This window comes from Danio rerio, chromosome 18 (assembly GCF_049306965.1).
Source record: "Danio rerio strain Tuebingen ecotype United States chromosome 18, GRCz12tu, whole genome shotgun sequence".
NCBI classification, from domain to species: Eukaryota; Metazoa; Chordata; class Actinopteri; order Cypriniformes; family Danionidae; genus Danio; species Danio rerio.
In genome coordinates, this window is record NC_133193.1 from 29,400,588 (window position 1) to 29,416,078 (window position 15,491).

General features: G+C 35.0%; 1 protein-coding gene across 3 annotated transcripts in view; it reads left to right on the plus strand.

Moving 5' to 3' along the window:
• The window catches only part of hipk3b (homeodomain interacting protein kinase 3b), a 95,018-nt gene that overhangs the window by 52,617 nt on the left and 26,910 nt on the right, over window positions 1-15,491 (plus strand). For all 3 annotated transcript variants that reach the window (XR_012393772.1, XM_005159174.6, NM_001080159.2), the window contains 4 exons: window positions 3,877-3,996; window positions 6,844-6,930; window positions 13,098-13,282; window positions 13,381-13,543. Coding sequence is in view for 2 of the 3 variants with exons in the window: in XM_005159174.6 (XP_005159231.1) it covers window positions 3,877-3,996; window positions 6,844-6,930; window positions 13,098-13,282; window positions 13,381-13,543 (555 nt within the window). In the remaining variant the exon portion in view is untranslated. The remainder of the gene's footprint in view (window positions 1-3,876; window positions 3,997-6,843; window positions 6,931-13,097; window positions 13,283-13,380; window positions 13,544-15,491) is intronic.

Sequence of the window (15,491 nt, forward strand, 5' to 3'; positions counted from 1 at the left end):
TGAATGGGACATCAGGGCATGCCCAACGTCTTGCTGTCACTTTGACTCTGGCTCAGATAACTGACAGAAAAATGAATGGATTAATGAATTATGTACACTGAAATTCAGCTACTGTATGCTGCAAACCCCAAACCACGGTAATATATTACTGCAGCTAGAACTTTCATCATTATGTTCCATCATTATGAAATACTATGCAAAGTCATGTGTCATCAGAAGTTTACATCTTTCACTCTGATAGATATTAGAATAATGATTATTTTACTTTCTGTCAGATCTTGCTTAAAATTGTTCAATGACAACCTGCCTACTTCCTGTCCTTTTTGCTGATGTAAGACCTGGGTCAGATCAACATTGAACTTACATTTGACTTCCTCTACAAATATCTTCATTTATTTCTATCTAGCCTATCTTCAGTTTTTTTGTTTTTCACCCAGAAGTTAAACGTGCTCTCTCTTCCTCCTTCTCACGGGTTGACGTCTGAACAGCATCTGGGGAATTTTCGATGTTCTACATCTGTTTTCCGCACATACGCTGTTTATTTAGTCTTAAAGCTTGGGATTAGGGTGTCTGTGTTTGAGCTTGAGCTTCTGTGTGTGCACAAAGTGGGTCTAATGGTCACTACTGTTAACGTTTTAAAGCCACACTGCACCCCAAAATAATAATTGTTTACCCATATGGCTTTATTGGTTCATGGAAACTTGAAGAAGTTTAACATATACTGTGTGCTATTCTTTCCATTAACGTAATAGCAGTTGTACATGTGACTTAGAGACTACATACAGCGTTTTCTGTAGCAATACAATAACTTGTTTGTGTGAGGAATAGAGGAATATTTCAGTCAGAGGTCACTTCAGAGTTCTTCCCTCAACTTCACAATTCAGTTAGCACAAACATGATTAGCACAAACTCGGTTAGCACTTTTGCTTCTTTAATCTGCGGATAGTCAATTTCACAAAATTTATTTTACTAAATTTACTACTGTGCTGCAGTAATCCAATGGCAAATTCTAAGTTTAGACTAGAGCTCAACAATTTTGGATATGTTCATTTTATTTATTTTTAAGTTGAGGATTCCCCATGTTTCTGAGTATTGATGACCTAACAAAATAAATAATTCCCTGGATGTTTTGACAAAAATTAGTTTGGTCACACTATTTCAAGGTGTCCTTTTTGCACTAACCATTTAGTTAGGTCCTTAGTAGGATCGTTAATGCTGAAAAATTGTCAGCCATAATGGATTTTTTGTTTTAAAGAAAAAGGTAGTACTAGCGATGAGAGAAAGCATCAATTGAGGTCATGAAATCACAAGTCAGATTTTATTTAATCATGAGAAGCATGTGTATCATTTTTTTGTGTTTTATTTTTCAAACTACTTATTTAAAATGAGTTTAAACAACACCATTATTGAGATGTTTTTGGTACAACTTGTTTTATGTCCACTCAAATTTGTTAAGTTAACTTAATTGATTTGTGTTGGGACAACATGAAGGAATAATGTGGAACCCTGCATTTTTTACAATGTACTTTAAAACTCTCACACCGGACTGTTAGTTAACCTGTAAAATAACTTTTCTCAACACCGAAAAGATATCGCTATCAGCTCAACCAAAAGTATTTAAAAAATATCTGAAAAAATTAAATATTGTGCAACATAATTTTTTTAAATGTCCAAATAAAAGGACAATTTCTAAAGTATTAAAGTTTATCTTTTATAACCCTTTTTATTGTATTTCTTGAAAATCTACCTGTTTAAATAACTTTATGATGAAATATACCGCTACCATGAAATGACATCACACACACCATAAAATTTAAGTTTGGCTATACTGCCCACCCCTATTACTGAGTGACATTATTAATTACATGTAGTTACTATATGGTTAGACCTATAATTCAAGCTAGCTTTAGATTTAGTTACATATAATTACACAAAAATAACTGCAAATGTAAAAACATGGAACAAGCATAACAATGTACATCAAGATAAAGGGTCTATTTTAATAATCTAGGTGCAAAGTCTAAAGCGCATGACAAAAAAAGCATTAAGGGTGTGTCCGAATCCACATTTGATATTATAAAGATGGAAAAATATGGTTTGCAGTCTCCTCTCCCATTTCCTTTAATAGTCAGTTGCGTTGCGCTATGCACATTTGATATTTACATAGCGGACTTTGTTAGTGGATTATTCCAAACGGTTCACTAGCTAGAAAACAGTTAAACAGAACATCTGCAGCGCGGGGATAAAGAACGAGCCTCCTCCATTCGGTTTCTTTCCTTTCTTTCCTTTTAGTCTTTCCTGCTTTACTTTAAGGAAACAGTGTTGTACGCACTCCACTTAAGACATCCGTTAGCCTACATATTTAATTTTGTTTGTTAAGCACAAAGATTTGTTTCAAAGCTATTTCTTAATTCAGTTCTAATTTCCAGCAAACCAATACATAATAACGAAGCTTGGTCAAAAAACTGAGTTGTATCCAAACACTCCCTTTCTTATGCCCCACATAGTGACACAGATGTCTCCAAAACCCGCCAGTTGGACAAATCTGAACTTGTTTTTATTAAAAGAAATATAAATATGTGTATAATAAAGACTACTACTACTACTACTACTACTACTACTAACATTACACATATGCAAGTTGTGATGGATAAACTTTTTAGACCGGCACACCGATGAGCTATTTAAACAACATAGTGCAAAATATGAAAATTGAAACGCTGGTCTGAAAATAGCAACAAATCGCACCATACACATCTTGCATCTTATTGCACCAAGTGTATGAAAGTCCCCTGAGTGTTACTATTTATTTTCTTACACTATTTTGATTTACTAACCAATTTTAAGAAACAATTTCCTAATGTAGTTTTAAATAAACAATTCATCGACTCTCTAATAAGGACTTCACTGGTTTCTTTAATGGATTAAGTAATTATTTTGAACAATTCACTTGAGTCTATTATTCAATTAGAAATATGTAATTGATTGTTTGTCACCTATTAGTATATTTTCAAATTGATGCACTCCCATAGAAATCAATGTTTAAAACCAAACTATACACTGCTATCCAAAACTACTGTGATAATTTAAATGTTTCTAACACTAAATATTGATAACGTTGTTTTAAAGTCTTGTTCAAAGTCAGATTTAAGTGCAAATGCTGTAATCGTACTTGTCCTGGGCTAAATCAACATATATGCAAATTGCAGTTATATAGAAATTGGACTGTTTGTGTAAACATTTATATTGAAATCTTTCAATAATTAATTGTGAAAAACCAAACTAACAGGCACTCTGTGTTGGCCAATGCTAACTTGTGTCATGACCTTAAAACATAAAGTGTCAGGTTGATGTGGTGTAAATGTTCTGTATTTTTATTGTGTTCAATTTCTTCGGATCAGTTGATCTTTTTCTGAAGCGTTTTCTTACACAACGAGCTGTTAAAACAAAGAAGTATGTTATTTCTTTCCAAGGTATTACAAACATGCTGGCCCAGTTTGCTTTGAGAGGTCAAAGGGTCTTGTTATCTGATTTTAAGATGTGCCGCAGAAGCTGTTGCACCTCTGCTCGGCCCATGTGACACCGAGCATCTAATAGATCTTTCTCTCACACCACAGTGCTGTTGACGTAAGAACGCACACAGAACGGCCACACGCCGGGTTTCACACAAGCATGACTCCTATAAATCGCCTGTTTCTGTGTGTCGTTCAAAACACGTGCTGCCCTCTGAACGTGTCATTGAGAACACATGCTGTTTCCAGGCACCTGATGTGTCTTTTGTTGACATATCCATTTACGTTGGTTGGTGTTAAAACATTAACAATGATCGAGTTCATCGAGCTCAGTTTCACTCTTTTCCCATCTGTCTCTCTTCAGATTCGCTACATTTCTCAGACGCAGGGTCTGCCAGGAGAGCATCTGTTAAATGTGGGGACGAAGACGTCTCGATTCTTTTGCCGGGAGTCGGACTCGCCGTATGCGACCTGGAGACTTAAAGTGAGAGAATGATCTGACGATCATATTCACATCATTCATTTCACAGTCCTGCGTCATGTTTCCAAATGATCTGTTTAAAGAGTTCATATTTTCAATATGTGTTGTTTTTGCATTTGATTTTCATCGTGAGTTTGATTGATTGCCTACATTACATTATCAAAGCATGTTGTGTAATTAAATAATATTATTTTTACCCACCCATATGGCCATGAAGGTGTCATTTTTATAAGGAAAAATAATATAATATCCAATCTGAAAAAATGGCAAAAAAGTCAAGTAAATCAAAGTGAATGTCCTTAAGTCTTTATTTGTTCACATAATCAGTTTTTGCAATCTTACTAGACTATAAATTGTGTATAATTACAAATAATGCATAAATATATACAGTGACATACTGTAGTGTGAAAGTGTTTGCCTCCCTTATTGGGGTGCTTGGAGGCGGTGTTTGACAGAGAGCGTGCAACGTGTCTGAAGAGCGAGGAGGGATCCGGTGGTAAGGGGTGAGAAGGGTGCGCAACTTTTTTGAGGACTGGGAGAGAGACACATGATTTCCGGGAGATTATCACTAATTTACGGGGAGACTTCGGATGTCTGAATATTGCGTTTAACAACTATAGTGAGACGCGATCCACTGGTACATCTTTGATAAACTGTCCGACGTGCATTGCTCACTGGAACTCAGACGAGCGCATGACTGTGCGTGTGTGTGTGTGTGTGGTCATGTGATGTGCGTTTTCAGCGGACGGAAAGCTGTTAAGAAATGCTATGTAAAACACGGTGTGGATGTGGATAATTTTTGTTCTAAAATGCCATTTTAACACCAAGACGTATTAGTGCAAACAGGGTCTAAGTGTACATTTTTTTTGAGCTTGTTTGCGACGGTGGCGGGTCGGAGGATCGGCGGTGCCGGCTCAGCATTGTGTTGTCTCTTGGCCATCTGCGATGGACGATGGCATCGTCTGTTGGCCCAACACTCACGTCAAAGCTGTATGGGTTGTTCACATATCATATGAGAAGCACTTCTCATAAAACAGATGCTTTAAACACATAAATATATGTGTATAAATGTTTATTACTAACTTTTCTATGAGCATGATTTGATTATAACAGCAGATCAATGATAGTGTGAAGTAGCTTGCTGTTTAGTCTGCAATTATATAAAATATTAAATAAATACAACGTATATGAACACACACAGACCCTTAAGGGAGTCGCACACCAGATGTGCCACTTGGCGACGCGTCGTGCCATGCAGCACCATGCATTTTAGAATTCTAAACATAGGTTTCTCTCAGGGTATGCACACCGCCGCTGCAAGTCGGTAGCTGTCTGCGGTGCCCAGCCATGACTCAGGACACTGTTCATATTTCTGTGCCACAGAGCGCCATCTGAATAGTTTCATTTTAAATAAAATGTGAATGTGCGCATATGATGTGCGATACTTTGACTGTCATGTGCGTGCCGTGTTGTGGCGCATTCGGTGTGCAACCTGCTTTACACTCTCCGATTTGTTACCAATTACAAAAACTACACATAGCATAGATTTAGTCCTAATTTGGCTTCAAAAACAACACGCAACATAGGCCAAAATCAGAGCAAACCTCTCACCTGCATCTTTAATCTTCACCAGCACATGTAACCTCTTATTAATTCAGCCATTCATTCTTAGGCCCTGGTTACACTAATGCAATTTAGGTTTAAAATGGCATTTTAGAATGTAAACAAGCCACGTCCACACTGGTGTTTCATCTAGCATTTTTAAAAAGCCCTCTTTCCACACTATACTGCTGAAAACACACATCACGTGACCAAACATACTCAGGCATACGCTGCAGCATATGTGCGCATCTGAGCTTCAGGCAGTCAGCGGATGCTTTAAGCACAAAATCCCAGGAAGCCGTGCAAGTTGGACAGTTTATCAAGGATGTAGCACTGGATCGCGTCTCACTATAGATGTTACCTATCATATTTAATTAATCTTGTCTCTATCTAATGACTCTTCGGTCTTTTGAATCTATCAGGTAACGTGTTATAGCGTCAGTACACTGCTTCAATCTTTCGTTTTCATGCTTGTACTTAGTAATTTTAGCAAAAACCTTAGATACTGTTGGTTGGTTCCTGTTTGTTATGCAACTTTATTAACCAATTTTGTTGACGCCATTATGACACAGATCACTCTGCCTATTTATGTCAGAGTCCCGCGGAAAAAGTGATTGACAGGTGTTAATTTGTGTGTAACTTATCTTTATTTATTTATCATTTAGTTATAGGTAAAACATAGACCATGCGGGTCAGGTAGTTGAAACAGTAGGATACAAATAATTTATTTTTATGAATTAATAAATTATTCATGAATAATTAATTCACCGCCGCCTATGACGATGATGCTATCATTCATTGTTTCACATTAGACATCGTACGATGCTGGTTTGTCACACCTGTTTAAAATTTATCCAGCCGCACCCGGGCCTGATTACTACCACACCTGTTTGCAATCAAGAAATTACTTAAATAGGAGCCGCCAGACAAAGAGAAGTAGACCAAAAGATCCCTAGCTAGCTCCTAAGAGTGGCCCCAGTTTTTAGGTTTAGTGGCTAATACTTTTTCTCTCAAGTAGTTTTGTATTTTGTTTTTCCTTAATAATAAAAACCTGCAAAACTGCATGATGTGTTTACTTGTGCTATCTTTTACTAGTATTTACATTTATTTGATGGTCTGAAACATTAGTGTGTCAAACTGGTAAAAAGTACGAAATCACTAAGAGGCAAACACTTTTTCACAGCACTGCATGTTAAATGGAGTCTGTTTGATTTGAGTTGCTTTTAATGATGTGTATGTTCTTTTTAGTCCACAGAGGAGCATGAGACAGAGACGGGGCTGAAATCAAAAGAAGCCAGGAAGTACATCTTCAGCTGTTTGGATGACATAGCGCATGTGCGTATCTTTGGTTCAAGAATGTAACTTCTGAAATATCACTTTTACCACAAAAGAATCGCATCTCATTCCTTCCTCAGTGGAAAACCCACACATGGAGGGCTGTGGTTACCTTTCAAATGCAAATAGAAAACTCATAGTACACTTCTACTTGCACAGCATAGAATGTGGTCTGTAAGATGTTGGGTGAAGTATGTTAGTTTCACCAAAGCTGAATCATTTCATCACAAATAATTTTTTTCACAATTATAAAAATATATACATTTTAAAATGTCTTAAATTTCGTTTACTGCTTCAGAATGTCCTTTAGACATGTTTGAATATGATGATTAGCTGTTTAAGAGCTTTCTATTGATACTATAGTAATTTAAAAACTGTTAATTCTGAAAACAGAATTAATTTTTTATTGAATGACAGGGAAGCTTTGTAGAAAGAATGTTTTTAACGGCTTCTGTGACATGTAAATTAGGGCTGCACAACATATCGTTTTACCATCCATATCGCAATGTGATCATTCGCAGTAGTCACATCGCTAGGTATGCAATGTTGAGTTTGCATTATAATTTAGCATTTGCATGTGTTTTTGATGCCTGTGATGGTATAATGATCTTAAAAGCATTCAGGCATAGGAAGTTTTACCATTTGCAACTTTAACAACAATTAATTGAATTTAATATCTTAGACTCACAAAACGACTCTCAAAACGATAAAACACCATTTTAGTTGCATCCTTTTCTTGATTGTGTTTATAGATTGTTATGCATGGATATACTCAACACATGCACATACAGAAATGCACTGCAAAGAGCAAAGATCACAAAAAGTTTATAGATCATTTATTAGATTTTATGAAGATGCACTCCCACTGCGGAATTATCCCAATCGATCTAACGCTATACATTCTTTCCAAATAGATATCTCAAGTCATCTGGTGCAATTGTATTCATATTGCACCAACATAGAGCTGTGAGGCTGGTGTTTAGCCGATGAAAATAAATCCATATGATGGCGAGAATCACGATTTCTTCCTGTTTTACGGTGGTCGACAACAAACTTTTGGGTGCGTTACTAACGCATCTCGCTCTGGTCTGTGACGTTGCCAACCAATTAGGCTTAACATGAGAAATTTGCTTGATGGAAATATAACTGAGGGAGAGGAGTTATTTATGAACCAGGATTCCTCGCAACCATACCTTGAGAAGTACATGCTAAGATGTAATAGCATTGGTTCTGATGCTGTGCTCAAAAAATACTTTAGTTATTTATAGTAACTACTATAAAGTTTTAGATATTTACCTTTACTATAATTAATAAATCATTTCCTCGGGTGTAGCTTTTACTGTACAGTAGGTGAGAGTTCAAAGTGGCTATTAACGCCGCAGCTTGTTCCGCCGCCGTTTGAAATAGGTGCCGCTCTGTTTTTAGTGTATGACCGCAGTTTGTGAATGAGCCGCCAGGGGGCGCAAAGGGACGGGATGCGAACGGACAGAAATAGCCCATGCAGCAGCTACTGTGCTTGTAAATGATATTAAACAATAAGTCAAAGCATTATAATTCCTTCATTAATCATTTAAAATTTGTTAACATGCTTTATTGTAAACTTTTTAAGTGCAAAGAGGATTCGTTTTGGAAAATAGAATTGAAGAAGTAAAAGACAACTAAAATGAAAGCACAAACATTTAGTACAAATTATTTAGTAAATAATAAGTCTTAAATAAATAAATAAATAAAGCAGCCTAAATATAGAAAGATGTTCAGTGTTTGCTATTTTGATAGGACTAAGACAAGACATTTTCATTTATGTTTTATTTCTGTTTTTATTTCCATTTTTGTTTTTGATTATATTTTACTATCTCATTTATGTCTCAACAATTGTACATAATAATAATTGAATAATGAAAATAAATGAATAATGAAAATAGGCCTAAATAAATTATTTATTTAAAGACATTGCCGTACAGTAAGTGAAACACTGAGAAACGGTCAGCAGCATGGTCTAAAGCAGTGGTTCTCAAACTGTGGTACGCGGGCTTCCTCCTAGTGGTACGCGGAGGAATCGCTGAATAATGAAAGAAGCAATTAACACTTTTAATCCTTTAATGCGTAATATAACATTGATGTGATCAGCATTGGCTGTTTTGTGAAGCGTACGATCACAGCGATGTGCTTGGAGTGTTTATTTTAGTGCATTGTGTCATAAGCTGCTGAAAATCAGTTTCCGAATTGATTCTGAAGCGTGATTTGACTGACATGAAAAGTGGCCAATCACAGTCAACCTTGTCTAGTTGCGTGAAACGTAAGGGCGGGACAAAGGCTTTCTGTGTTGCAGAGACAGAAAAAACAACTTAAAAACAAATGTTTTGTTGGAATAATGCTTCTCGGATGTTTTCACTACAGAGATGTCTAGCAGAGTAATTAAACCGCGGACATATTTCCTGCCTATTTGATGATCTTCATACACGTTTCGCTCTCCGACAGCCAGTCGACTAGCCTCTGACCTGTCACTCCTCCAAATACATTCTGAATGGCGGCGCGGGAATGAAGGTATTGCGCAATTACTCATTTCTGCAAATGCGGCGAGTGCTTTATTTTAACACGAGAGCGCATTCATGTGTGCAAATCGCTAAAACAGACATGCGAGCTCTTAAATAGGCTTTTTTCAAATGAACTGCAGTGCTCTCATGATCGCGTGTGTGCTCAGATAGAATACAATCGCGATCTTTCCACTATTAAAGTAGACATTATTTATCTTTGCTCCTTAACTAAATTTAGTCAAAAGTATTCAAAGTTATCAAATATTTAGAAATAGATTGATACATGATCGATGACAATGCTAATGGTCTTCTTATTTGGCTGTGTTGTGAAGTGAAACTTACTTTTAGCAAAGGTGGAACATTTTTTATTTCTTTACGACAAAATAATTATGCTGGAAATGTTTCTGGGTGAGGTATTTGTGTGATTTATACATTTAGCTGTATTCTGATCTGTCCTAAAGCATTACAGGTCAAAGCAATCCATTGTTAGCCTACGTATTGTTTATTTATCACAATTTACAATAAGGCTCTTAAAGCACTGCTTTGATAAATGTAGTGTCGTCATATTTCAAATACCTCAAGTAAAATGAATTCATTTGTTTTATTTTTTGTACTGACAGTGTACTTGTATTTTTTTACGTTTCTATTTTAGATTAAGATCAAGTGTAAAATAAAATCTACATGTGATGTACAGCTATTTAAGAAACAAATTTGCCATATTGTAAAGAAAATAGTGTAAAATATGTAAATAAAAGGCTAAATTTAAATCTTTTTACCATATACTTTAATTTAACCTTTCAAAGCTTAAAAATATATATTTTTAAAAATGGGCAAAAAGTGTCTCTATGGCCTTAAAGATTACTTGGTAGTTTTACCAGTGCTATTGAAAAAGATTAATTGTCATGAAAGTAAAAATTGACTATACTTCCTTTGTTAGTGCAAATTATACATCTAGCTTTGGGATGTAAGCAATCAAACCATTAAATCAGGTTTACACTTAAAAAAGTGATTTCATAATGAAAATCAGATTTTTTTTTCAAAAGTAACCAACCAGTACTTTTTAAAAGAGTAATTCGTATACCTAATATTAGTATTATTTACTAAAATTTTTGTTATTTTAGCAGTGTAATAGTATTTTTACTTGAGTACAAAAAAGATTTCACAAGCACTTAGTGCTTTATTAATTATTAATAAATATTATTAATATATGATTAATAAATATTATTATTAATGGTTTTTATTTGTATCTATTCTTATGCAATGTTTTATGGGTTGCTGAGAATACATTTCAGGTCTTCAATACATAGCATGTCAGTCTTGAAAAAAAAAATAGGTGCTGGAATTGATTTTCATTAGGCTGTGCCTGTATGAACCCTGTCCTGTACATTTAACATTTATTTCAAGATTTGTCTGAAAGTGTAGGAATATGACATATAGCCTATATTTATAAGGTCCAAGCAGCATTTCCAGCTTTTGATGAATAGGCTACTATGAATACTTTAGATTTAAGTACAGCAGTTTTCTTTTTACTTTTTAAGAACAGCGCCATTTTTTAATGAACTTTTAAAAGCACATTTTAACTAAAACTTTTTTTTTTTTTATCTGCAAGCACAGTTAATGTTCAGACTATTTCAAATGTTTAAAGTGACTGACAATAATACATATTCTTACTAATAGGAAGTAATCTGCATCGTTTTAAAACTGTGCACACCTGTAGCTGCTTAATTAGGCTTACGATGCTATTTTTTAATACTGGTTAAAAAATAGCGTCGTAAGGTGGTACTTGGAGAGACGATTTTTTTCTAAGGTGGTACTTGGTGAAAAAAGTTTGAGAACCACTGGTCTAAAGAGCTTAAGTTGAATGCTGCTTCATCAAAAGAAAAAATAAATTGACCTACCTTAAGCAGATCACTAAAAGTATAATAAAAATATTTTTGCCGCAGGACATAAATTAAGTCTGCAGGTTTATTTTTAATAATTTAGTTTCAGTTCAGTTTTTTTTTTTTTTTTCAAAACGTCAATGTTCTCCTTTAAAGTAGCTATAACTGTTGTTTTGTTTTGTTTTGTTTTTTACTTAATGGCTCAGTATGTTTTGTATTTTAACTTCATATTCAGTCACCTTGCATATGTGTGTGAAATATAATGCCGCATAACCACGGAAAAAGAAGAAAAAGCTGTCAAAGGTTAGAGCTAATTCATCAAAATAAGCTATATTAAAATACAGCATTTATGTTAATACAGGCAGAGTGTGAACAAACTCAAGGCTAAGATATGCGCTTGCCTTTTAATGCATTTAAAAATATTTGCGGCCTTTTTATAGGCTACAGGCTACTATGGTGTATAATAATGTTTTTTTTTCTTTCTTTTTTTGTATGGTAAAGGACACTGCACATTATGTTATTCATGTAAACTTAGGCTAAAACTTACCATTGATAGACGTGACCTACCTCAAGCAGATCACTTAAAGTATAATAAAAATAATGTATATATATATATATATATATATATATATATATATATATATATATATATATATATATATTCTAATAAACTTCACAGCCACAAATATAAAAAAACACAATTTGTATTAAAACTGGGCGAGGATTAGAAAGAATACGATGCCTGTTATATAATTAAAATTTTAATTCCAATTTCTGCAAGCACATTTTTTCACTCGCTACTCTGCCAGAAACTTCGCTGCCGGAGAGCACCTCAATAATGTAAACATTTGTTTAAAGATGGAGCGCAAGATGTGCCGAGTGGCAACATGTGAAGAACGATGGCAAAGCTAAGTGTGATTATTGTAATAAACTAAGTTATAAAGCAGAGTGTCCCGACCAACAGGACTAAGCATATGCGGTTGGCTCATTCTTCACGAATATAGAATTAAAATAATGGCGAGTCAGGTTCACTAAGCAGCGCATTCTCTCCGCCTTATCGTTTATAACCAGCAGGACACGCTGCTGAAGCAGGAGAGACACTCCGTAGTTAAGCTTCGCTTGAAGTAGAGTAGCTAATAGCTTAGCTCAATACATTTTTCAAGTAGCTTGCCCAACACTATAAACACTGTAGGAATTACAACAATTTGCATATGTGCCTCCCTCTTGTTAAGGTTCCAAAAAAAAAAAAAGTGAGAATTGTGGCGATGTCCAAATACTTATGGACCTAACGGTTTCAAATATCGCAAAGCTCTAAAGTAAATGTCTATATAACTTTGATCAATTCTCTTATCTTTAAAAAGAGACGAACAACTAATTCTTACTGACACCTAAACTTTTGAATCGTGCATATTATATTGACAGTTCTTTACAATTTAAAAACCTTCACTATACAAAAAATGTGGTATTAAACAATGCATTATAAATAAAAAAGCAGATAAGTAAAACATAATAATTGCACTACACCTTAAATGATTAATCCAGTGAAACATAATTGTAAGGAATGTTCAGAAATGGTAACACTTTAGTATGCAGACCAGAAGTCATAGATAATAAAAGATGTAGTCAATAATGAATGTGTTCTCTATACTGAAGTGTTGTTTAACTTTATTTGTTGTCTCCTTTTCTTTCTGTGTGTGCAGACACATTGGAGGACTCCATATGAATAATTAAAGTAGCTTATTTCTGTTTTCAGGTGAATCTAGTGATGAATCTGGAAGGCTGTGATTTGTTGGCAGAGAAGGTTGATCGTGCAGAGTTTGTGGCTTTGCTGAAGAAGATGTTGTTAATAGATGCAGAGGAAAGAATCGCCCCGAGTGATGCTCTTAGCCATCCTTTCGTTACCATGCAGCACCTGCTAGACTTTCCACACAGCAACCAGTGAGCGACTCATGTTTCTTCAACTTCAATTCATTCATGCTGATTCTTAGCACTTTGACAAACAGAGGTTTTATGTTCTAAACTCTCTCTCTTCACAGTGTCAAATCATGTTTTCACATCATGGATGTTTGCTGCTCACGACCAGGCAGTTATGAGTCTCACAGTCGGACCAAGGCTCAGTTTGTCAGGACAGTCCCGAGCACTGGTGCTGCATCCAACCTCACCCTGCCCTTCTGCAAGGTGACTGGCATTCACACTCAGGTACTGAAAGCTTCTGCATTAGGTGTGTAGCAATACAACATAATATCAGAAGTCTCAAAATAAAGGCTCCATGCGTTGAGTGATCACCGTAACTAAATGCCTTGGACCAGACAGAATCTGCTGAAATTTTTTGCTATTTCTATTTGTAAAAATTTATGCAGAATACATACTTAATATATTAAAAAAAAAAAAAAAAAAATATATATATATATATATATATATATATATATATATATATATATATATATATATATATATATATATAAATAGATATATGTATAGATATATACATATCTTTTACTGACACTTACAGCAGAAGCCCCTATTTCACTGCGATTGAGAGAATGAAAGTAAACTTCATTTCTCTCTAACTTACTGTGACCCATTTGATCCCGCTGGCATTTATCAGTGTCACTCATCTGTAAAGAGCGCCAGCGCATAAGAGCCAATCGCAGCCCTTTCTGTTGAGCATGTGACCAATCAAAGGGGTGCAAGAAAGAACTTGCTAGAGGACTCAGAAAGTAGGATATTTATATTTGTTTATTTGCCATAAATGCTCATGTTGTTTAAAGGTACAGTTTATATATCTGACTGTTTGTAATAAAGGATATAATTTAATTACAAATACTATATAAATATATTTATTCATTTTAATACAAGAATTGCTGTGCTGTGAAAAAAATATAAAACTGTGTATAGAAAAGCATCATCAATGCACCGTGATGCACCAAGATATCGATTTAAACTGAATCGATGGCATAAAAGTATGTTAATAAAACTAGGCCTATACTGCACTACAGAGCTATTAAGTATGTAATATATCTACTAAAAGACAAAACTTTACTTTACAAACTGTATTGTAAATAAATCAAATAAATTGTCATATTAGTCATTAATAATACTGAAATAGTTTTTACAAACTGAATAAATATAAAGTTTACACACATTTACACGAGTAAATAAATAGTCATTTATAAATAAAGTTTCTTTTAGCCCCTTTAAAAGAAAAGGGCTTCAAAAGTTTCTTTAAGCCCTTTTAGGCCAGGAAAAGTTTCTTTTCTCAGGCCATTTATAAAAAAAATTCCTTGTGTGTTTGTGTAAAGCACACTTGGCAATATAACCGATTCTGATTCTAAAAAAACGTCTGTGGCAATCTGCAAATTTCTGCATGCATAGATTGCTTGTGTGCCTACCCATGCCAAATGCCTTCCTTGTAGCTGTGAGTTTATACTTTTGCATTCTGTTTGTGTTGCTTTTACAATAACATTTCCAGAATTCTGCAGACTGTGGGGATTTTCCATTTCTCTTTGAGTTTCTTCACAAGTGTTTTGAGATTACACCGGAAATGTGTGACATGCTAACTTACTGTACAAGTAGCTCAAACTGACACTAATTCAAAGAGGAAAAATGTAGGAACCGGAGAAAGTGCAACAACTTTAATCATAAAATAAACACAAAACAAAAGTATCCTTCTGGAGCTCCTCTGTAGGACTCAACACTGTTGCCATGGCTTTTTTCTGTTTACAAGAGTCAGCTTACAGTATTTACAAGGTATTTTTCACCCAAAAATGTCAATTCCGTCTTCGCATACTGTTCCATAATGACATTTTGTGGCTATAAAGTGCACAGAAAGATAAAAAGAATGAAGCCTGTGTGGTCCAAAGCGTTTGCCTTGGGTTTGCCAGAGGTGGTCCTGGAGGGCTGGTATCCTGCATAGTTTAGATTCAACACTAATCAGACACACCTGAACATGCTAATAAGTGTATTCGAGATCACTAGAAATCTATAAGCAGGTGTGTTTGATTAGAGTTGGAGCTAAACTATGCGGGACACTGGCCCTCCAGAACCGAGTTTGCCCACCCCTGGCCTAGACTGTGAAGAACAGATAATAAAGTTGTAAATAATGTTAAGCTTGTTGCACAAGAGTGATCAATTTACTTTATAAGAC